The sequence below is a fragment of the Rhodnius prolixus genome, unplaced genomic scaffold, assembly GCF_049639745.1.
Source record: "Rhodnius prolixus isolate KJV_2025 unplaced genomic scaffold, Rpr scaffold_1, whole genome shotgun sequence".
Lineage (NCBI taxonomy): Eukaryota > Metazoa > Arthropoda > Insecta > Hemiptera > Reduviidae > Rhodnius > Rhodnius prolixus.
In genome coordinates, this window is record NW_027411581.1 from 54,033,369 (window position 1) to 54,058,855 (window position 25,487).

The 25,487-nt window shown below is 34.1% G+C and overlaps 1 protein-coding gene across 1 annotated transcript in view; it reads left to right on the forward strand.

Annotated features, from left to right (window-relative positions):
- The window catches only part of Balat (Beta-alanine transporter), a 260,779-nt gene that overhangs the window by 158,790 nt on the left and 76,502 nt on the right, over window positions 1–25,487 (forward strand). Inside the window, exon 3 of the mRNA XM_074143662.1 lies at window positions 24,096–24,199. Coding sequence (XP_073999763.1) covers window positions 24,096–24,199 — 104 coding nt within the window. The remainder of the gene's footprint in view (window positions 1–24,095; window positions 24,200–25,487) is intronic.

Here is a 25,487-nt window from a genome sequence, read left to right on the forward strand (position 1 = left end):
GTGGTTTGTTACTCTCTAGCACAATCAAGCGTTATAAGTCTACTCAAGGTAGTGTGGGACTGCCCATAAATCCTGAAGAAAATGTTAGCCAAATTATTATTTTTTTATTGCCCGGATGCCCGTACTTTTGTGATGTAGGAACGATGAAGTGACAGATCATTTGGCTTGGGAAGGGCTGATGAAGCTTTCCAGGACCTGAACTGTTTGTGGCAATGCCAATTGCCTCGTAAGTCAGCCAAAGAAAAATTCCCTAAAAGTCGCCCTATGGCAGCTGTAAAAAATAAAAATTAATTCAGGTAAATTCAAATGATTAATTTAAAAGGAATGAACGAAGTTGGTTAATTAAAAAAAAAGAAAGTACAATTAAGAATTGTAATGAAGTATTAAAAGGGAAAATACTTGCTGTAGAAGATCTAGGTAATTAGAAAAATACGTTATCAAAATAAATTTAAATAAATTATAAATTTTCGAAAGAACTGGAGGTGAGTTGAAAGAAGTATTCAGGTTCCGGAGACTTCCTGGCACGCCAGGCTCCATCCCGCTTTGAAGCTCATGAATTATAAATTAGTCCGGCTCTTAATGTTTGCCCTGGTTGTTTCTTTTCCTTTAAGTTTAGATTCACTTAGTGGGTTTTTTCAATTTTTTACCTAATTTTTTTTTAAGAATTCTTATTCTTAACCTTTCCATTATTAATTTTGTTTCAAACAGAACCAGAAAAGTTTTAAATTACGGTTTCCTGTAGCCCTAACTGTTAAAAATGAAATTGGTAATTAGGACGAGTAATGGCTGAGCACATAACCAAAATCCCTGCTGTGGCAGAAGAATAGAGGAAAAACGTTTCCTCCTTCAAGTTTTGTTTTATGGCTGTAAGGAAAGCTCGTCAGCAAGAAATAGAAGTAGAGCAAGGAAAACTACCTCTTCATCTTTCGTTTTTCTAGCCAAACGTAGTGTCCTTTCCTGTTCTTCACGGCATGTTGGAGGGAGGCCGACGATGAACGCACATTTACAGGCGCAGTTTTTCGCACGTGGAGTAGCTTAAGCTTCTTCAACACCAAAATCTCTCATCTTCCGATTATTCAACCACATTAGAGCTTACCATTACTGCATATCTTTCTAATACTCTTACTTTTAGTTCAAAGTTTCCATCATTTATTTTAGTTTTCCTCACATTCACAATCTCAATTACATTACTCATTCTCTTGATTCAAACTCTATTAAATTTAACCACAATACAATGCATTCTCGTTTCTAATATACAGCATGTATTTACATAGTTGCTGTTTGGACTGCGAGGCTGTGAGCACAGCTGGAGTTTATTGTCAAGCACTCCAGCTTTCTGTTCTATGGCTGTTCATCAGCTGTAATAGAGAAATGGTTGCTGTAGTAGAATTGTAACCTGAATATAAATTGGAGCGTTTGAGACGCTCTGATTTATTCAGTTAAATTCCATCTGTCACGACTGAATAAAAGCTCATTTCCAGTCTGCTTTGTTTTGGCTGAAGAAGCCAGAAATCGTCTAACATTCTATTGGTGTGATAAACTTATCTGAAACCTGTATCCACCTGTTGCAATTAGTGGTATTGCATTAATGTTGACTTCCATGCACTGGGACAAAACTATGAAACTGCTTGTCTTGCTTTTTTTGGATTTTAATTGTACCGGACAAACGCCTAACTTGGAATCCACATACTAGATTTAAACGGAAACAACTAAACTAGTTCTTCAAACTTCTCTCTAGACTTCTCGAAAAACGATCTAAACTTTCATTAAACAATCGACTTATCTACACCTTGATACTCAAACCTGCCTGGACTTACGGAATGGAACTTTGGGAAACAGTCAAAGCTTCCAATATCTATAAAATCCAGTCCTTCTAATCAAAAACACTCCGTCGAATAGCAGAATAAAACAATATAATATTAAAATCATTCAATCAAGATAGTAATTATGTTTCAGATCAGCATAAAATGTGCATCAAATGAAACAACAAGCTAATAAATTGACTTCGCTAACCGGCGTTCTGAAAAGAAACATTAATGAAGTAAGAATGCTAAAACGATTTGTTTCAGTTACAATATCAAAAAGAAACCCTAAGTGCCCATCATAATCCTATATTAGTAAATTTATTCTGTTATTGTTCAAGCTTTTCTTTTCTATCTAACTACTACCTACGTAACAAGAAGTTGGCTCTCCTCCATGTAATCCTGATCTACTGTTCTCTGTGCAGAATGTGTCCACTTCTTTTAAGTCCATTCTTCTCTGTACAGGATGTGTCCACTTCTTCTAAGTCCATTCTTCTCGTCCCTGAAACTGGACGAACTTAAATATCAATTTCTTATAGCAAGTATAGTACATACAAGTATTATGTAACCTTGTTGGCTAAAGGTAATTTAGAGTCAAAAGGTTTTAAGTCGCGATTGGAGGCGTAAAAATGTTCAAACACTTGTTGAGACCACTTCACAGCCATCAGTTTAAGACGAATTAAGTCTCACAAATTTTATTCATCGACGCCAGGTATTCGGATTAAATTAACTTCTTCGTATTTTAATTTTCTTCCTTCGGACTTGTTTTAGTTACTTTTAGGAGCTGTCGTTGAAGACGTTATTGAGCTGAACGTTTGTAACTCTATAAATTCAGTTCCTAAAAAAAAAAAATCATTTCTAAATAACCAGGGCCTTTATGTTGAAAAGTGTTTGTAAATGTAATTTATACAGCTGTTTCTGCGGAGGAATCTAAATAAAACGTTCTACCAACCTAAACTCCCCATTGTTGTCATGATAATACAGAAACTGCATGTTAATTAGAGCATTGTTGTGTTGCGCTCATTACTGACGGAATGTCAGATCGAAAATCTGTCGGTCAACAGTCAGGATGGGTGGCTTGGAGTATACATATAACTGGAATGGTTGTAGGAATGAATTAGCCTTCAAGAGGGATTAATAAACCCCATTGTTTAGCTTTCATTTCAGCTTCCAGACATTTGTTAGCTTAACTCAATCTCTGATCTGATTATGTAATAATTGACCCAACTTACACAAAATAGACTATACTGAACTCTATTTGGTCTTAGGGACACTTGAACTGTAGGTATAGCTTTTTTAAGGATACCTTTTTCAGTTTATTGCTGAAAATAATGAATTCCTTGACATTTGCTAAACTACTACTTCTACTATCTACATTTTAATTTTTCACTTTTATTTAAATCTTGTTTCCGGCCATTTTTGGTAGGGTCTCAGGAAAATAACTGAGCGTCCCCCCTCCCCTAAAAACCACAAAATTTAGAATTGGCGTCTGTCCATGCTTTGATTTTGCTTAGATTCCCTAAGTGTAAAGCCCATATAAGCTATAATTCAGAGCCAAAACGGCGTGAGTTTCTCAGAAAGGTTTCTACAAATGAAGAGGATATCTATCGATCTATTGGGTATAGTCTCATGTGTTAGTGATTCTGAATTTGGGTACACTTTCTTCTACAAGGCAAAGAACAGATCTAATCTTCCCCTTCTAAGATATCAGTAACACATAGATTGATCTAAATTGCTTCAATCAATTTATTTCCATATTCCTGCAATAAATACTCGCAATGTACATTCTAAAAATTAACATTCCACCGTATGCCCTAATCCTCTAGATTTATGTCCCTTTTAATATTGGGATTTAAACGATGTTTTTCTACCCGCATTAAATAATTTTATTCAGTTAGTTAGCTTTAGATCTACTGATTAATAATTATCATTGATTATGTACTTTCACATTAAAGGCATGTACATCAGTTATTTATTAAGTTGTTTATTTGTATACAGTGCAATTTCCCAAATAAATGACTATTTATCGGGTGTAATTACTAGTTCTATTTACCTGTGCAATTATTATACTCTACTTAATATGAGAAATATATTTTCTCTATTCTCGTTACTGTATTGTACTATTTTAAAATATGCATAACTTAACTTTGTATGTATTAAATATTCACAGTGGGAAAAATTTGGAATTATTTGAGCTATTATTAATTTAGATTCCTGGAAAATGGTTTGCAAACTTCTGAATAAATTAAACTTAAACGAACAAAGCTATGAAGTGATTCCTGTGGATTACACTGGTTTATTCATCGGCATATGTCTGCCTGTGGGCAGGACACACACTTTGTATACTGCACCCCGTAGGGGGAAGTGGATTAGCCACTTCTTCAGGGTACTTGGCGTCTCTGCGGGTATCCCAGCCTAACAACATGAATATGAGTAACAATAGACTGTAACACCACAATAGATTTACACAGTACACATAGGGCATAGTGGTGGTATACTCCCAATGCTAATCCTTGCGACAATCCTTCCTTTGATCCTGTGTATTCCTTTCCTGACCCCTCGGATCCTGAGATGGGGAATCGTTTCGAGGCTGTATGCGTACAGCGAAGTAAAATGTAAGTACGGTAAGATCACCTTGGGGCACCGGGCGAATCCCCATTGTAATGTAGCCTTCCTGTGGCAGTGGGGATGCCACAAGTAACCGTTGATCCACCCACCTCACGATGGAAATATCGACTGCCAGGAGATCGACTGCCCTCAGGGGAGTCCTATCTCTGCTGCTGTGGTGCATGGTCGCAGGCAACTTACTTGAGAAGCTAGTCCTTTGGCGCTGGGATATAGATGATATTTCTATGGTGGTCAGGGGCAGGCGCGAGATAATCGTTGCTGAGCTCATACAGGAAGTACTCAAGATCATAGAAAATTGGGTTAGAAGGGTAGATCTTACTGAGAACCTTTCTAAGACTAGACTGGTCCCTTTACTAGGAGAACGGAGGTAGAGAGCTACAAAAATCTTCGATTTTTAGGCAAAACTCTGGATGTGTCGTATGAGGTTAAGTATCTGGGCGTTATCCTCGACTCCAGACTCACTTGGAAAGCACATTTAGATATAGTTACACTGAAGACAAAACAGGCTCTTTGTGTTACTCTAGAACTGTGGGGAGACATGGGGTTACGCCCCAAAATGGCCCGCTAGCTCTGTACATCCCTGGATGTGAGTTTTTGGCCCTTTAAATAATTATTGTTGTTGTTTTTTACGTAGGTAGATAAGCCGTATATCTATATTTCAGTACGAGGTGTACTCAGCGAGCTATTGATAGATTAGCAAAAATTAAGTCATATTATTCTTTCATGATAAATTTTCCTGGCCCAAAAAAACGCGAAAGTAATATTGAAATCAAATTATCAGCTATACTGTGCATTTTTATAACAACTTTTTCATATTTACGAACAAATATACAACAACTTATACATTGTAGTTGATAAAAAATTAAATTGCATATTAAGTTAGTAAAAATCTATCTTGAAAAAGTGTCGGAAAATCGAATTTTTTAGGTACCGCAAGTACGGAATGCTGCTATCAAAAGTTGGGTCTGGAAATTTATTTCCTTCATGAGCCTACATATATCTCGAAAACTTAATGAGTGATTTAAATAATAATATATTTTACTTATCTACTCATAACTCGCTAAAATGCACCTTATACTGAAACACAGTGTACAAACATAGTATGCATTTCACACCACTTCTTCACACTTAGACTACGCCTACGACAACAAGTCGATCGCGACACACTTTTAAGATAAAAAGTAGATCTTATATACATATAGGAAAGTTAGCCACCCCTGCTATACACGAACAGAAGAATATAATTCAAGAATTATATTAGTCATTCCTATTATCACCTATGGTGCGGTAGTGTGTGGAGGAAGACTGAACAACTGGCGGCCATGAGACTGGCCTGTCTGTAGATTACGGAGGTCTTTAGCAGTGCTCCTACTGCCTGGGAATCACCAAGGGTGCAGTTCGTGAGGCTCCCAGAGACTGGATCTGGAGAGAACATGAAAAGAACTTGGTGAAGTTTCCTAGGGTCAAATACAGCAAGACTTGTCTTGGTTGTGTAAATTAAGAGACAAAGTGGCTCTGTGCTTGGGCAGAAATCAGATTACTCTGATCACAGGTCTATTCACGGGACATGGTAGGTTTAGAAAGCATCTGTTCAAGGTGGGGCTAGCCATTATGTATTATCATGTATCATGTAAGAGACAGGCTTTTGTTAATCAAAAGAGAATATTTGTTTAAGAAGATAACTTATAATCACAAATATTACCTGAAACGTCCTCGTACTAGAAGATTGGTACTTTGCTAAGGCTACCTTACCTAGGTTTCAGCAGTTCTTGGAACCATCTGAACCCATTTCTTCCACTACACCGAAAGTAATTTTGCGCTGTATAAGTTTTTATGATTTCAGGAGACGTATGAATTTTGTGGCCCTAAATTGATAGTTCCCGAAGCTGAGAAGTCCTTGAAATTGTTAGCTAGTCGTTTAGAAATAAAATCATTTTTTTAAATAATTGTAAGTTGTAAAACGTAGTGTAAAGTTGCACCCAGTCTACTTTATAACCCGTGTAATACTATCGATTATTCTATAGAACTTCAGCAATAATCACTCATCTTGGTATGGAGTGGTATAATGAATTTTAGGTAAGTAATAATGTTTAAAATGTTAATGTTTAAAAATTAATGAACGAATAGCAATACTTTGGTATATTTTTTGTTTCAAATGAAAATGTTTTCCCTCTTCCAATTTAAAATTTATTCAACAAATAAAAAGATTAAAATAAAAAATTTATTCATTAAATTTTTAAATTATAAATAAATATTATTTGCACTAACAAAGCCTTCTCATATTTTAATTTTTCTTTTTTTTTTAACAAACCAATCAATTTTATATGAAATACATTTCCATGAAAACTCAACGCCTCCCCTCTAGCGCAGAGAATAACAATTCAACTTTATATTGTAAAATCATTTAAATTGGTTTTATTCATCCAATTAAAGAACTGCAAACTTTTACTTGTCTTCTATTCATTTACAATAACTTAAAAATAAATTAAAGATTTTTATTTTAAGAAAAAAAAAAAACTTATAAATAAATCGTTGAGTTAGAATTATTGATGGCGTTTCCGATAACCACCCTCTCATTTTGTTAAATTGAATGTAAATAGCAATTTATATTTCACAGTTCAAATTCTGAGATTTGCTCGCTTTTAACCTGCGGGTTGAGCCTTGATTGTTTCCAATTTCAATGCAGTAAAAAAATAGGCGGCGTACAAAAATCACGTAATTCCAATCTTGGTCTAATACATAACTATGATAAACTGGTAAGTGATCTTCAATTCTTAAATTATTTAGAGAAGGTTTTTATCGACAAATGCCAGAGAATGGTTTTTGGATTTACAAACTTAAGATTAGATTAACTTAAGATTTCTTTATTAAAGTAAAAGAAGTAAAATAAATCCTTTCAGATAGGCTTTACGTCCAACTACCTAATTAGGCGTGGCGGGCGGTGGCGACTAGCAAACTGTACTTTACTGTGAAGTTCTCACATTAACTATTAGAGAAACGCTAAGACCACGAATCGAACCCATTTCGATTAATTAACTTCATGGTCAATGATTTGAGGTTCTGCACGTGGGAACTAACAGAGAGCTGAAGTATGCTGGTGTCCTATTGAACACTGAAACTGTAATTTGATCCAGCCCAGCCGAAAGAACACAATACAAAAACAATTTATTCATTATAACATGTTGCGCAAAACTTGTGACTGTATGTGCGTGTAAATTCGTTTTATGATTAAGTGATCAACCAATAGCGCCAAAACTCGAACTATTTCATTTAACTATCCAATCGTTTTATCTATTTCAATGTTTAAATTTGAATTCTGTTTTTGGATCTTTTAGCATTTCTCTATTCAAATGGTTTCATTGGCATTTTTTTTGTTCTACTATTGTAATTAATACAAATTAAAAGTGTCATCGTGATGCTGGAATGTCTGACACACCCATTCAAAACACTAAAACGGAAAACCATTATAATTTGATTGTATTGTATCATAAAATCGAGGAAGGTTAGTTTGTTCAGTGGTGAGCGTATTGAAGATTCCTGGTTTGAATCCAGCCCTTAGATTTTGAATCCATTCCTATTTTGTGCCTAATATGTTTCTCTAATTTATTCATAATGATTATAACAATTTATCTAATGCAAACTTGGATTTAATTAACGATATTAGCAAAAATGTATTTTTGCCAATTGCTAGTTTATTGCTAGAATTGGATAAATAGCCTGGAATTGAGTAAGAGATTGTAATTGATTGCAATTATTTTTTAAACCATTAAACAAACATTCTACTTCCAATTCACTGGTACTTTATCTAAATCTGTGGACCCAATAAACTGTAATTCGCCCCAGTTCAATACCTTTTGCAACTAAATTTAAATCTACAAGTTTTATTTATTTATTGATTGGTATTTACATTCACACGGCCGTTGGTAAGCAGAGTTGTGTTCGGCGCATATTTTGGTTCTTTAGATATTCGACCAGAAATACTCTTGAATTCCCAAAATTAAAACAAAAAATAGATTTAATATAATTGGCTGTTGATGTTGTGAGTGAAATGATCATTAAAAAAAAAAAAAAAAAAAAAAAATTGATCCTTTTAATTTGGTGACACGAAGAAGTAGCAGAGGGCTAGTGATTGGAGTTAGACAGTCCGGAAGATTTGCTTCCCAATTTTGGCCGATTTTAGCGGTGACCTCTTTTGCAGTTGTCATGTATCCAACATTAAGCGAAGAGGAGACCTGCCCACTGTTTTAAAGATCTACCCTCTTCTTTTTGTCGTTAGTAAAGTTGCAGGATTGTGTTGGCAGTAAGCGTAACAAGTTTACAAAATATCTTCTGAGAGAACTGAAAATGCATTCGGCAAAATGGTACTTCCGTTTAAATGAGATCACTGAGTTACGTTCGAGTTCTGTGTTGGTATCCAAACTATGTACAGTTTCAGCTTCTAGCAATCTATTTGGGCTTTCGAGATGTTTTGTTCACTCCAAAATCCTCAGATTACCTACAAACACACACTCACAGAAGGAGACCATATTCTTGAGGATTAAGGAAGGGACCAAAAAAGTTGTCTCACGATTGATATTTAAACTAGCGACAACTGTGTAGAGAGCAGATACCAGCAAAAAGTGACGCAGTGTAGGTTTTGTGCAGTATATCAAGTTGTGGTCAGTAAGTTATACTTTGACACCTAACCACTTATACAATATAAATCATATCCGCCTGGTAAGTTTTCCTTTACTTCCGTAGATGTGTCGTTGACCATCCTGAACACTGGATAGTCCTAACATTGCTGAAAGTTTAACGAATGCGGCTGCCATATTGCTCAAATGGGTTTCTCACACTTAATTCTTAATGAAAAATTATTTTACTATTTCTTCTGACTTGCAAAGATATTTCATCATGTTTAAACGCCGATTATCCAACAATTAGTGTGCAAATTTTCCATCTTTTCACTTGAGGGGTCATTTTGGGGCCTTTCTTCACGTGGATTATCTTGAAAACTTTGTTTAAATTCAAGCCGCCCATTCCTCCAAGTTGACAATGAAGGAGCAGGCCGCTTTTCAAACCTTCACCAACTTTGAATGAATTTCTGTTTGCGATAAGCCGATCAAAACGATCAATTGATCTACTAAAAATAGTGGAAAGACGGATCCAGTTGACTACAGTCTTACTTCACTGCATGCAATATGCGTTCCAACAGATTAAAAATCCAAATTATCGATAGCAGCGCCATCACTATTTCAGACCGAGAACTCTTCACGTCCCCAATACCCTGCCAAACTAATGCAATGCTTACGCTTCTTCTGCCTTTTTGTTAGCCCAGTCTGCCCTTCTTTCTGGAATGTTTTTTCTTTTCAAGGATCTACAGAAATCAAACTCCTTAAACCCTGGCACCCAAACATACAAATTTCACAGTTCTCGAAACAATTTTAGATCAGACATTAAAAAGTTTTTGATTCAACATAGAATTAACTAATGTTTAACCTGAGTAGTCTGAGAAAATTATTTAGCCCCTCTACTCGCGATATGAAATTATTATAACCAGTTCTGTCCAAAATATTTAGTTTGCAAATAATGTTTTGTAAGAACATGAAAATGGGCGCTAATGGCCAAGGCAGTCGATGCGCCAAAAAAAAAAAAAAAAAAAAAAAAAAAAAAAAAAAAAAAAAAAAAAAAAAAAAAAAAAAAAAAACGAAAATTTTTAGCCCTAGTCAAGACTACAAATTTACTCTAGAAATCCTTACGTTTGTAAAAATTAATGAAAATTACGCTGAGGCATATTTTATGTTGGGAAATTCAGTATGTAAAGCTTTGTGAGTTTTGATAAATTTAATGAAAGGAAGCCTTTCTGTGCTTTTACTGAATAGGAAATTAGTTAAATCATTGTGTAACATTTTACTCATGAATGAGAGTCTTAACTTATTAGGGAGATGATTTTAAGTTGGGTTTATGAATATTTGCGAGTATAACTGAATAGAAAAAGTGAAATTCTTCCAAAAATGAATACCCGCCCGCGAACTAGCAGGAGGTAGTAAACTGTGTAACTTGATTTACACAGAAAATAATTTACATAATGTCATATTTAAGGAACGCTACGAGTGGAAATTTTGAGAAGTGATAAAAGAAAAGTTCTAAGTGGAATAAAAGATAAAGACACGCCCACACTTTATGTTCTTAACTTTGAAAACAGCCAAAGCTTCTAAAATGGATTACTCTGCTGGATTAACTGGAGTGCCATAATGTGCTTAATATGGGTTTTTGTTATTTGGAGATTGTTTGCTGTTGGCTGCCCTCAATGTAAAAGGCTGCAAACATTCCTACAAATAGCTAGTTGAAATATAGAGGTTATTTAAAACTGCTTATTAAATAACTTTTGCAATTCCCTCAAACTGTTCGTGTGCCTGTGTATAACATTTATATAAACTCTGTTCTACAGCAATCCGATTCTTCTGTAGTCGGTATCTGCCAAGACTCCATACATTGACTTATCCATTCACCGTTAAGAGAGTAACCAAACCATCCCTTGGCAAATTTATCAACCTTTTCACCAAGCTTCTCTCTAGATACTGATTTATTTAATTTGTTATTCCAACATTTTTCAATTTTGTTTCGCAAACGTGACGTAATTCTATATTTTTCCATATTTCGTGACTCTTCTGTTTATTCCAGTTCCCATTAAAATTCTGTCCTACTTTTTGTATACTTTAAATTAAAGTTTGTTATTTTTTTACCAAAGAAAAAAGGACATCATACTAATTAAAGTAGATCAGAAAGAATTTTTCTTCCTCCTGTAATAAATCATGAGACAAATTCAAACAAAAGACAAGCCTGGAATTTGTTAATTAATTCTTACCAACAAAACTTTTTAAGAATAATTAAATATATAAAATTTGAAAGAATTTACATCTTTAAATTGAAAAAACACAGTCTGGTATGAGCACTCATACTTTCATTTAAGTAACTGAAATTTTTGAAACATAGTATTTATGCTAAAAATACATTATACATGTATGAGAGTTTATAAATAGATTTGTTACAAAACTGAAAAGATTCAAAAACAACGCAATAAAGTACAAATAATAAAACAATAGTGAATAAACAAAAATTAATACAAAACGAATAAATAAAGGGTAGGTACTCTAAATAAACTAAAGAAAAATAAATCAAAAATTGATATGCCTACAAAAAAAAAAATAAAAAAGAAGGATCAACCATACGCATTTTAACTATTATAATTTTGATATACTTCGTCGAAATTTAGTAGCAAGCCTAACTGATAACTGATAACTGAATTCCAGCCATAGTCTCCATTTAAATATCTTTTCTGCAACCATGTAGGGAAGTTCTCATTACTCAATTAAAATCAGCTGTGTAATGCCCAACTTCCCACACTAGTGGGGAAAAATTCCCATTAGTGTCACTTTCCTCACTAGTGAGTGGAAAAACTTTATTGTGCTTCCTTGATATAAGAAGTTTTCTTATTAACATAAATATTTTCTGTAAAACTCTAATAAGCTTATTTAAATTTATTTTATTTAAATAATTAAAAAACGAATATTAAAAAATAAAATAAAAATTGAAAGGAATATAGAAATAAAAATAATCCTTTAATAAATAATTAGATATTTTTAATTATAACAGTTAAAAAGGTTATAGTGTTACCTTATAGAAATTTAAAATGGATTCTAGTGATTTCTGTTTAGAAAACACTCCATCAATAAAAGAAACAGCAGAAAATGTAAAAGTAATGTAAATACGTAAGTAATGTAAGTAATTGTAATATAACAATAAATGTTTATAATAAATAAATTACTTTTTGTAGACTGTAAACATGAAATTTTTAATTTTTTTAGTTAATAAATCTAATGGTTGCAGAAAAAATATAATATTTAACTCGAATGTAAAGTATTTTCCTCATACTCGGCAATTTGCACTTGCACTCGCCTCGCTTCGCTCTCGCTAGTGCGTGTAAACCCTGCCTCGCATGAGGAAAAGTACTGCTTTCCACACTTGTTAAATAAATAACTATTATTAAATTATATTTAGGTAATATCTCTTGATTAAAATGTTTAAATCTAATTTCTTTTAATCTGGGACAGACAGCTACGAAATGAAAAAAGTCTTCCGGTTTGAGATAAGTTACATAAGGTACAGAGTGAGCTGTGTTCGCTCTGTAGATAGATTTTAAAGTTTAAATTCAACAGACCATTTCTGGCATTCATGATCCATGAACACTATCGCTCATGTTGTTGTCGTTCACATAACTAATACACTTAGGCTCAAAGTTCAGTTCTCTCTGTACATTATGATTGAAATTGATCTCTGTGTCCTTTCAATGAATTCTGAATGAAATATTGTTTCCAAACGGTTAAGTATTTTGTCAAATTCAAATTCAGACTTCCAATTACTCAAGAAATATCCGTAATTATATTCAATTTATTTATTGAGATTTTTCAATTGAGAATACCGAAATAGTTTTTTCCTATTAATTATTTTGTTAATATGAGAGGGTTCCAATTAGTTGGGAGTTGAATTTTGATTATATAATTTAAATGCAATCTCAGCGTATAGATGAAGAGATGTGTCGTGTTTGTTTCCAGATACAGCAGATATGTAGGGGTGAACCACGGAAGATTAAAACAACATATTTAAAAAGAATCTTTACAGCTTCTCCGCCTCTTCAAACATATTTCCTCCCCACACCATAGCACATTACTGCCCTTGAAACTGTATTAAATACATTTCTCTTACCGGAATATGGGATATCTCGATTGATCATAAAATAATTCCACACTGAATTTAGTGCTATTTTCGATTTTTTGAAGTTTATTATGAAGGTGAAGTTTACACGAGAGTGTAGGTGTTAGTATTATTCCCAAGTATTTGTACCTATTAGTTACTTGTATTAGTTTGCTCCCTAATTTCTATTTCCCATTTTTCGAGGGCCTTTCCCCATTTCAGAAAACTAATATTTGAGATTTCGTTAGGTTAATTTTCAAATTCCACATATAGCAGTACTCAAAGAATACGTTAATCAACAAAATTACAACAAAATATAATATTTTCCATACCCGTCTGCTGGAGGTTGATTTACATCGATCAATAAAAATAAAAAAGAAAAATTAGTTGCAAATAAGTAAGAAAAAAATAAGAAGAAAAATAAATTAGAAAACTTAAATTTGCCTGCACTTAGGTAGGTAAATATAAACAAAATGAAAAATTTAACTCCTCAAGGCTCCATTGGCGACCACAAACATACCTAACAATCGCTTGTTTGGAGAATTCCATCAGTTCCACGAGGTGAGCTTTTATCTAGAATCTCTCAACAGAACTGCGCATTCTGCCATTAATGAACTACATTTCCCCAAGCTCGAGAGTTAAACGAGGAAAATATATTCTCCTTTTCCAAGCATGGAGGAGAGAAATCGAGAGACAACCTCTCCTCTCACTTTAAACCACCATCGTAGCTCTATTCAAGTAAACTCATACTGGCTCTCAGAGATCAATCTGAATAATCTGAGTTCTCTGTTTAACAGCATATAAAAAAAGGAAGCGATTCGAAAGATTTCCAACTGTAGCCAAAATCGGATGTTTTGTGCAATAATTTCTACAAATATTTTTCAAATCATAAGGAGTATTGTAAACATAAAAAGGGGAATCAACCGAATGATTAGAAAGTAAGGCATTCCAGTATTGAAACCATTATGGTTTACCACTTCCTGGGCAATAGTTTTTGGGTAGCGATGATCAGGTAGCTGCAAGATTTTGGTGTTATAACTGAAATACAGTTTCAAACAAAAGGAGAGTAATGGATCCACTGAAGTTTCCAGACATATCTTATATTGCGGTGCTAATAACTTTTTTCATAATTTTGGTACCCCAAACCTTATAAAATTAAGTTAATAGAAGGTTTAATCGGCAGACTGAGTTATAAAAATCAAAATTTCATTGATAAAGACACCAGTTCTGACAAGTAAACGCAGCCTGTTTTGTCTATTACTCTGTCAACTCAGCCAGACGACTGGTGTCATGCTTTCTTCATTGTATGTTTCATTAAATTTTGCTTGAAATGCATTTAATACTGATTAGTTATGTATTAGTATAGATTACTTTAACTGGTAAAAAAAAAAACATTATTTACCAAGCAGATGTGCTTAGCTGTCGAGCCAAAGTTCATTAAACAAAACGTTTGTCACGCAATAGTTTTCATGTTTATCTGATGGCAACCCTGCTTTGAAATAAGAGATTATTTCCTATTCCTTATGTAATATACTCTTGCAAACTGAAATGTAGTAAAAATTCAAAGTATTATAAAAAATATTCAAGTTAAATGTTTAAGAATTTTGAGGAGGAAACGGTTCTCTTTTTTTTATCTTTAAGTGGTTAATTTTAGGTCCTTTTTTTTTTGTAAGAATGTTAAGAAAGGTTAAGGAGAAAATAAGAAACTTACAGCGAAAAAAGAATGTTCTCTTATAAGATAAGTGCCATGAAGTTAACAGTAAATTGTTCGTACCCACTTTTGCCCTGCTCTTCAAAAAAGAAAAGACATCTTAAACTCACGAGTTGCTGGTGTAGTTTCCGTTGCACTTGAGAGTACTTCCGCTATTAGTCACTAAGGATCTGGAAAATGGAAAGAAAATAATAAGCAAGGAGGGGTTAGAGGAAAGAAAAGGTTCCTATAAATCTGTCAAGGGAGATTTTCATTTTATTTTATATGAGGTGGCACGCAAAAGTTTTTCTTATTTCCCCTGTTTTACATAATAGTTTGGGATGTAAAGTAAGAAGGGTCTATGCTTTCCAACATTTTCCTCGTCCTCAGTTAGCTTAGTCTGAGAGAGAATTTTGAAAGAGAACTAGTTGAAAGAAACATGGATATTAATTAGGAAGCAAAAAAAATAACCTTGTACAATTAACATTCCCACATTAGTTTCTGAAGAATTAATTCAGGAGGTTTAACATGTCAATGCTTTTTATAGATATATCTGTACTATTGCGAAGCTAAAAAAAAAATCGTGGCAGACTTTTTGAAGAAAAACGCTGAAAAACTGAAAAAGACGCAATTCCAAGCGAACACTAGAAAACGAGATTCCTAGATTTTTCTCAAACAAACCTCTGCATAATACATTTTTTCATCATGATCTGGGTGCTTTAATGTTTTCCGGTCAAATCATAAGCTAGAAAATTTGACACGATTGCAATGCAACCTCATGCTTGGAGTGAGTGAAAGTACGAACGAGGTGCGCATGCTTACAAGGATTCTTCTTCCTATAATTCGGAAGTTTCTTTTACAATCGCCGACCTTTACTCCATATTATTTGGCTTTACTATAGTTTTTCAGTAATAAAAGAAGATTAGAAAAGAAATTCTAACAAAATTGCTGAAGCTTATCACCTGTTTAGAGAAATATGAAAGTTAAAACTAAATCATCCAAACCTGTCATTCATTTAAAAACAAAATAAGATCTCGCTGATAAGCATTATAATAGCAAGAGTAGAATAGAATAGATTTCATTTGCCTCTTGAGTACATTTCCTCCTAGCAAGGAGTTGATAGTTACAAAATTTATAAAAGAAATTAAAACACTCAGCAAAACCTCCAATCTCTAAAATAAAAATATTCAATTATCATCATTACTATAATTAAATTAGCACCTGAACAGAAATACATTCTTACCATTAACAGAAAATAAGTATCCAAAACAAAAAAACGCATTTAAAATAATAAAAAAAGAAACAAGAAAAACAAACAAATGAAATAAAACTTTCAAGACATTATTTTTTTAAATTTATTCTAATTTATTATTTAATTTTTCTTTTTTCTTTTGCTGATTATTTACCTTTTAATTCTATTTATTTTATTCGTTTATTTGCCCTCTTTATTTTAGTGCTGTACCAATAAAGATTTTAAGATGTTGTTTACATGTAATATTATTTAGTAAATTTATAACATTTTCCTCATCACTTAAATTTACATTCAAATACTGTTGGAAAAACGTTTTACGTAAATCGCTATATTTAGGACAATGTACCAAGTTCTCCGGTTTCTGCATATTACATACTGTACAATTTTCTTTCCCTTCGAATTTATGTAAACTGCCATTGCAGTACAACCTAAAATAATTTTCATTGCACACTCTCAAGTTGGCTGATTATCTTACGTTTAATTAAACTGTTATAATAGCAAGAGAAGAGGAAGCTGTCGAAATGGTAGGTGGTTCTACACACTACCACGATGATAGAAATACTTCAAACGCATTTTCAGAACCAAACATTTATAGAACGGAAGGTGAATTTAAATAAAAGTGAAATAAATAAAGACAATTTATGAATTAATAAAATAAAAATTTATTTGAGATATTTACATGTATGTACAGGATGTGGAATTAAAATTTTGGTTACCTTCAAACTCGGTACTCAAACGTAGAAGTTCATGACATTGACTAAACCAATAAAATAGTGGCAAAAAATATTAGAAAAAAAATTGTTTTGAAAGTAGCAAAACTGTGCGCAATTTAGAAAAAAAGATCTTTAAGTTGGGGAAGAAGCATTAACGTCAGAGGAAATCTTTTACCAAACAAACTTCTGTTCGCCAGCTGCGTAATCCTAGGAAAGGTCTAAGCAGGTTACAAAGGAAAAAAACAAAACAAAATGCGCAGCTCATTTTCTGGATCTTAGTTTACTAAAAAAACAAGATCACTGCTTTTAAAAATAAATTAGAAACGTAAATAAAAATAAAAGTTAAAAATTTTGTTTGAAGTAACCAGTACTGATCTCTGGCGATACAAATACTAATATGCAACAGTAGTGACTTCGAAACAGTGTGCAGTAACTGGTGACTCACACGACACTAGGCGTTTAGGGAAATTTAGTACAAGCTATGTTACAATAACACAGCGGAAACAGACAATGCAAGTAGATCTTGCACTCTTACTGGAGCTTATAGAGCATTAATGCTTTAGTTCCTGGCGGCTCATAGAACGTAACGGATCAAGTAACAGTTTATTCTGAATTTGACTTGAACTTCTAATCTGCTCTCTGACGAATAATTTGGAAACAATGGACCCCGCAGATGAGTTCTGGGTATGGTGAAGAACAGTTAGGCAGAAATTAGTTAAGATTAAAAAATGTAGTTATCTGTAAAATATAAGTTGAATTTTATTGAAGCCAATATTGCAATTGCATGATACATTCCATTAATGAACAATGGATATGGCTAAGTAAATAAACGGAAAAAGGGCAGCAAGAATTAAAGGAATTTAGTAAATTGAATATTTTTAATCACTAGAAGAAAAAAGTTCAACCTTTCAAACTTCTAATAGATGAAAATGGATTTCAGGTTAAAGAAGGATCACATTTTATTAGATGATCATATAAATCAGGGGTGTCAAACTCAATTAAAACACAGGGCAATTGGTGCTTCAGGCATGATTCACGCGGGCCAAATCACATTTACAAAGTTTGTTAAATTTATATTTTAAAGTGAGGATTCAAGAATATGGATAGAATATTTAAAGTACTATTTAATAGCTTTTATTTAAACATTTTTTCTATTTAATGTATTTATAAAACTAAAATTTTTCTTATTTATCCAACACTTGTCAGCGCTTTCCTCGTACTAGTTTTCCAATATCTGACAGAACAGACAATCTTCACTAAGGCAGATAGATGTTTATCCAGTCAATCTTCATCTGTATGCCGTTTTATCAAATTTCATAGACGGAAATAGTTGCCGACATAAGTACTTACTCCAGAAGTAACACACGACATTGTACAGCAAACATTTTTGGATATTTCTCACCTAAATAAGAATATATTTTGGGAATTCCTAATTCGTCTTTTAAAAAAACCGAATCATTCTGAAATTCCATTTAGAGTGGCAGGCATATCGCTTCCAAACGTGGCCCGCAGCCCTCCAGTTAAGGCACTGGGCCACGACCTATACTCGTCTTCAGTAGCTGAAGGGTTAACGAGAAATTTGCGTACACGGTATTGCCTGGATATCTCCCCCAAGCGCTATTACCTTCATAACAAATTTTTTTCTATTTTCATAAAATAGGGCCACAAGAAAATACCTCGAGGGCCGTCAGTTTGACACCCCCTGAAATAAATTATTCAATAATTTGAGAGGTGAAATAATGAAAGCAAGAATAAAAAGGAAATTGATTTTATTTAAGTCATTCATAGAATAAATTTAATAAATAAAGTCTATCATAGATAAATCATATCTAGGATAGACCAAAAAACATATTTTTATACATTTGTTTTACTTTTTCATTTGAATTTCTGTTCATCCGATAAAATTAACTGTAATTTTTATCATTCAATAATTCCGTTTAATAAAATTAGTCTTACAGAAACCCTCAGACTTAAAAATTCAACACGCAAATTAATTTGAAAGTATTAAAAATTTAGCGACCCATCCCCCTCCCCAAACTAAACAAAAACAAAAAACACTACTAATGCATATTTTTATTTTCTAAATAAATATTTGTTTAGCCGGAAAATGGCCATCTTCTAGTGTATTTAGAATTTAGTATGTGACCTGGGGTGAGACTATCAATCCCGGCAAAGATCAATCAATCATTTGAAGATTGACCGACGTCCCTTTGGTAAAAGCATTCAATCAGCTAACTGTCAGTCTGGGATAATCAACGCACCGTCCAAAAAACTGTTCTGTAAAGGCCAGTTCAGAATCCGTGACAGGAATGGTCAACCATTGTGACAAATGAGGCGGAGGTTCCGCTGGACTTTTTCCGGAACGAGTGGAGTACATTATACGGCTGGGATGAGATAGAGAATTCTACTGGTTTAGTATAGCTTCAATAAAAAAATAGAGATCAGTGATTTGGTTTGTAGGAGAAAGAGAAGCTGTGTCCATCTAGGAAGCCGCGGGAAAGAATTGTGATGGCATAATCGATTTCCATGTTAATTTAATTGTTCTCAATCAAAAATGAAATATTTTTAATAGCAAGCCTGATTTGAAATTCTCTCTCGTTTTCTCCTGTTTTCTTCATCATGTTAGAAGAACGCTTTAATCATTCTCAACCATCATGGTGGTGGCAGACCAATGGAATTCTTCCCGCATACAGTAAATATTCTAAGGATGAGTAATAGTCCATTTCAATACCACCTGAGCTCTCAACTTTGATTAAAATTGTAACAAAAACCTTCTCCATTTCCTCTTGTTCTTTGCGATTAATTTTACATTCCCATCTATGTATATATTTTATTTTTTAGAATACCTAGTTTCTTTTAGGAAATATTTAAATGGTTGACAAGCATTTTAATTACAAATACACTTAAGCTCAAATTTCATACTTTTCGTCCACTCTTGAGGAAAGCGGACATTATCTTCATGATGGAAATTAGCTCACCCAAAAGAATTATTTTTTAAACTTTTTCCAGTAAAATTTAATTGAGGGCACTTCTAGAGAAAGAGGTTTTAGGGTTTCCACTAAAGTGGACATTTTGGGACATTGTAAGGTTATTTAATGTTAAGGAAGAACAAATGAATCATTTAAATTCTAACAGGAACTGCGAATTTCTAGATTTACTCCTCGATTTTCCAAAGTAGTGATCTTTACAACTTGGTATTCTTACTCACTGACATTAGGGCTTGGACAACTTTGTTTTCATAAAATCAGTTTTAGGAGAGTTTCTGAGTTATATTTTTGGAAGCTCACTAAAGTGCCACTTATTTGAATCGTTCAGGTAAAAAGGTTACTGCGCATTAAATGAGTTGCTGAAGTTTTAAGTTCATAGAAAATTCGTCACATCGTGTGAATTTTGGGTAATTGTGAGGGCCACCGTGGCAACGATGTATTTTTTTTTTTCGCTTAAAAGGGCATCTGGTTTCTTTTTTTGTAAAGTCGTCCCTTAGTTCTTGTCCATCAGAAGCGACTTGGATTTATGCGACTCAACACAGCAGGTTGTCCACTGTTGGCTGGGCATTAAATGCTTTAGAGGTCACCATTAGGTGTATTCAGAACTGTAGAATACTTTAAAACGTCTTGAGCAAAAAGTTTGTGATAGCAAACTGCAAGCTTTGGGTTGAAATCCAGGATAAACCCGTCTGGCTACAGTCAGATCCAAACAGTCTACAAGCAATTGAAGGCATACTCTAATCTCCTTTCATCCCCATTCTTTCTTCACGAGCGCATTATTTGCATACTTTATCCCCACTTCTACAAATTTCTCTTTTCTCGCATAAACCAGAAACATAAAATACAAAACTTTATTGCGCTGCATGTGTGTGAGTGTGTGTGTGTGTAGTTTACACAGGGGAACCCGTACTTCCTAACGCCGCTAGTCCACATTAGTCGGCGCAGAGTAGAATCTAGCGGAAGTAAATACTCTTCCCACACAATGTCGCCCCTGGTATTCTTCCGCTCTAGGATAACTCGCATCTCTCTTCCGGCCGTTCCTGGCTGTCGACCTACCCTCATATCCTTTTACCATTATCTACTACCACTATTACCACATACTTTGCGCCAAAGGTTTTTTTTTTCTCCTTTTGCTAAAATTTCTCGACATAGAATGAAATGGACTAATATGGAACAGCAAGGAAGTAAAGACTGCGCGCTACTTTTGGCTAGAGGATTTACTTATGCAAGGTTACAGCTGTAAATATTATTTTTTAGTATTATAATAGCTATTGTATTATTTTATTTATTTTTTGCTTTAATTAAAGGCCACCATTTGTGATTATTGGCACCCGGAACTTTTTTCAGTGCACTGTTTGCCTCCGGGCAGCATTATCTCGTTACACGTCGTTAATCTAAAGGTCGGTAGCCCGTCGTACTCCAGTACCCCAACTACTAGCTGATCCCTTTTCCGACTATCACTTCTATCTCCGTTTTACTGTACTTTTACAGTAAAAATAATTTTTATTTACTTCCAATTAAGAGTATAAGTTTGGTCGTTGAGTGGATCCTAATTCCCAACCAGGCACCTTAGCCAAAAGATGCTTACTGTTCCGCCTCACACAATGGTAATGATAATCCTCTAGAAGACCATATCGTGGCATTTCACATTTAATTAGTCAGTCCTACTTTAATTAGAAGTACCCGACGGGTGCAAACAACAACAGGGTCTTGCAAATCCATCTCAGTTTCTAGGTCAACTGTAAGCTCTTTACATGAAGTTTTTTTGCAAAAAAAAAAATTCCTCTTGCGAACCTCTTATTAATTTAAAGCAAATTTCAAATGACGCTAATGGACCAATGAAAACTTAGCTTAAAGAAAATCGTTGGAACCACTTACAAGTTGTTTAGACATCTCACCCAAGTTTTCATAGACAATGTGTATTTAAAGATTACCAAATCTGGCTTTCCGTTTTTGACATATTCTGACCCAAATACTCAGTCTCTGGCTAAAAACATCTAATTTTTTTTTTTTTTTCAGTTGGCCTCAAATCCTTCTCGAAACTTGTCATCTCTGATGAAATCGTATTATCTGAAATTTGAAATAATCACAATACTTGATGTAGGAAATCTTCTATCTTGGGCAACAAAAGCAATAATGTTATAAAACATCTCTTCAATGAACTAGGATTTACTCCGATTTTTCAGAATACTGTATGGCGCTACTGAGAAATGTAGCAGCAGGCCCGTTTTTCTGAGGCCATTCATTCCTGGAATCTTCTTCAGTGCACTGCCGGTCTCTGGAAAGTGTACTCTCGTAAAACAGTGTACTGTTCTCACCAGACAATGTAAACGGCTTTTAGGAAAAGAAAATCTAAGGGCAGGCAGCTGGTTTCGAACCCAGGATCTACGATCTATCAGTTTTATAGTACTAATGTGAAGTTAAAAATCCAAATGTGATCAAATCCATTTACGCGGAAGTGCCATTTTAATGGATAATTTTTTAATCAATTTCCTGAAAATAGGATTACGTAAATTGTGGTAACAGGAAGTCGGGGGGCGGTGACAGATTATTTTTTCTCATTTTACTTCACGAAAAGTCAGAAACCATTTATTTCAGTTACCTTCTTTGTATTTATTAACGTCCTTTTTTTCTTTTTTGAATAATTATATCCTTAGTTTATACCAAATGTGACAGACGGGTGTGTCCTTCACTTTTTTGGTACGCTCCTGAGTCTATGATATCTGCACAACTACTAGAAAATAGCCACATAAAAGTACACATTCCCTTGGGTCATACCCATCTTAATGAGCTGAAATTGTCTAGGGAGTAGACTTCTCTATAATTTAGTTCTAAACAGTTGTCTCATAAATAATAATTTATAAAATAGAGTATAACTGTTTTTGTATTCAGCGAACTTACTTTTAAGTGAAACGGGAATTAAAAGCGGGATGACAAGGAAAAGCACTAGACGGGAGCTTTTCTAGTATTCTATCGTGGCAACAACTTCATTAATTAAAAGTTCATATTTCTTAGTAAGTTAAAATACGAAAATGAATTCATCAGTGCGTTGTTTTTGAGCTGAATTAGAACAATTTATTTAGGAGAAAAGAATTTTAAATACGTGGTAATATTTAAAGTTGAGAAATAAGGAATCTGTTAGTTCTATTAATTTTTGCTATTATCTTATTTTTAATTACTTCTTCAACAGTTATTAACGCTTAAATAGATTAGACTGGATCATAGGGCTAGTCATATACCGAGGTACTTCTGTCAAAAGTGGTTAATTGTGCTGTCCACATGCAGATTTCTTGGAAGAATCCTCTCTTTTTCGCCATCCCATCTAATCAGCCACTTCATACTAACGCCCTTTATAATGTGAGCTTCAAGCACGCATAGGCCCAGCCGGGTTAGTTAGCGAATCCACAAACCCACTACAAGCGCACATTCATCCCTCTACAAAACGCCTGCATTCTACGTACAAACTTTAATAGATCTTTTTTTTTCTAGAGTCTTTTGCCCTTAGATTTGTCTAGGATGAGAGGTGAGCTAACCACCACACACAGTACTGACAAGTAAATATGTTTTTTACACGCACATGCTCATTTTGCGCTTTTTAATTTCGCATTGTGTGCGGACAATCCAATTTGTCGGAGAAAAAATGAGGTCGTCGAGAACGATATCCGCTTTCCCTCAGATAATGTTTGCGTTGGGAACTTTTCCACAGTTCTTGCCGCTCCTAACTTCTTATTCAGTCTTCCACTAGATCCAGGGTCCAGAGCGGAATAAATCCTCTTCGGTAGGAACTGAAAGGGAAACAGAGAGTGGTCAACCCTAATTTCTTACTTTCCTTCCTTAGAAGCCCTTAATTACTTATATTTACTCCAAGAAAGAAAGAAGTTTTATTACCCTGAGAACCTTGCAAATTTTTTTACAAGTTATAGGTTTCCTAATTGAGGGTCCAGGCAGTGTTTAGCTACAACAAGGAGTAAACAACTGCTAGCTGCCTGCTGTTGCAGGAACTCCTCTGGATAGGATTTAGTTACAACTGTAAGGAAAGAAATGTTTTTTTACTAGAACTCCTAATTAGGAGGAATCTTCTTAAAAGTATTTAAGGAGGGAATACTTTGTCACACATAGCTGCTTTATGAGCTCTCTTAGAGGCTGTAGAGTTTAAGGTCATGACCTCCATTCCTCATAGACAAACAACATTGCTAATTAATTTCTATTTTAACTTCTTACTTTTAACATACTAAACACGTACCAAACTTTTATTATTTATTGTTAAGTCAAAATGTTTATTTGTTACAGTGGGAAATGGTGTGCCAAAAAGACTTTTACACAACTCTAGCGCTAGTTCTGCTTGGCTTTGGTGGCCTAGTGGGCAACTACATATTTGGCTACCTACAAGACAGGTAATTATAATTAGCTGTTCGAATGCAATCAATACATTGGTGATTATTATATCAGAGTTCGGCCTTAAAGCAGTGTTTACCCATCACTGTCAGATAAGAGCGGTAACTGTCAGCAGATAAAAAGGACTGTAGATGGTAATCTTCAATATGGTGAACGACAATCAAAGAACGAAGTATTCTTCTCTAATAAAGTAACTATCAGTCCGAGATAATGATATAAGTTTATGATTCAATTTTAATTGGTGTATTTACTCGTATAATTTAAGAAATTCTTCTTAATATCACAATTGGATAATAATTTGCCGGAGGTAACCACGCGAATGTTTCATTTTCAGAAGTTTGCTTTTCATAATTAGTATTGTTTTTTAATTAAATTTTAATTTCAACACAAAAAGATAAAAACTAAACCAATGAGAAATTGTCTTCACAATCTTCAGATGATTTTATTATCTGCCTTGGCACCCTTCCATGGGTTTTGTATTAACTTTCTTTCCTTTTCTTCTAGCAGGAGCGCTATACATCAGGAGTTTTCTCCGTCCTGCAGATTTTATCTTCCTAGCAGCCATTTAGTTTATCTTTGTGTGAGTGTTTTATTTTGCTCTTCTTTACAACCTTCTTTTTACCTCCTGATAATATTTGCCATTTCTTTTCTACCGAAAACTTACATCAAGTCCTTATGATGAGATTTAGATCGAGGTGAAAATAGGAGAGTCAGTTGGCTCACAGTAATGTGGCCCAGAATCCACATTCATGTCCGGTTTAATCCCTCCCTTATGCCCTTTGTGTGTACATATCTCGCTTTAATACCTAGTAATTACCCTGAAGGATTCCTCAGGTAGAGAGGGGAGCCTTATCAAATCTCTTCAGGAGAGAGGAGCAAATTGGGATAACCATTAAACACTTGAACATCTCTTTCCACCTAAGAAAGGATATTTTCTTTAACAACACCTGGTAAATCCACATGCTTCTGAGAGAAGTTTACAATAATTTCCCATACCCTCTAAAGTCTACGCACTCTAAGGGTACCTTGTAGCGTCGGGCAATTTAGTCACATGGCTGTCTCTGCAACTGCAGGAATTAGAATTCATTCCTTTGACCTTGTTGAGAGTCTTCTCAAGTTCGCGCAGGCTGCAGTGCCTTGTAGCTGAAGGTGCTGCCCTAGTGATATCCACTACTCCAGTGGGAGTTATTGGAGATTTCCCGCTCTGTACCAATTCATAGAATTTCCCTTGGATTTTTTCTTCTAAAATGTTTATTTCTAATTTATCTGAGTATGGGTAGAACCTCT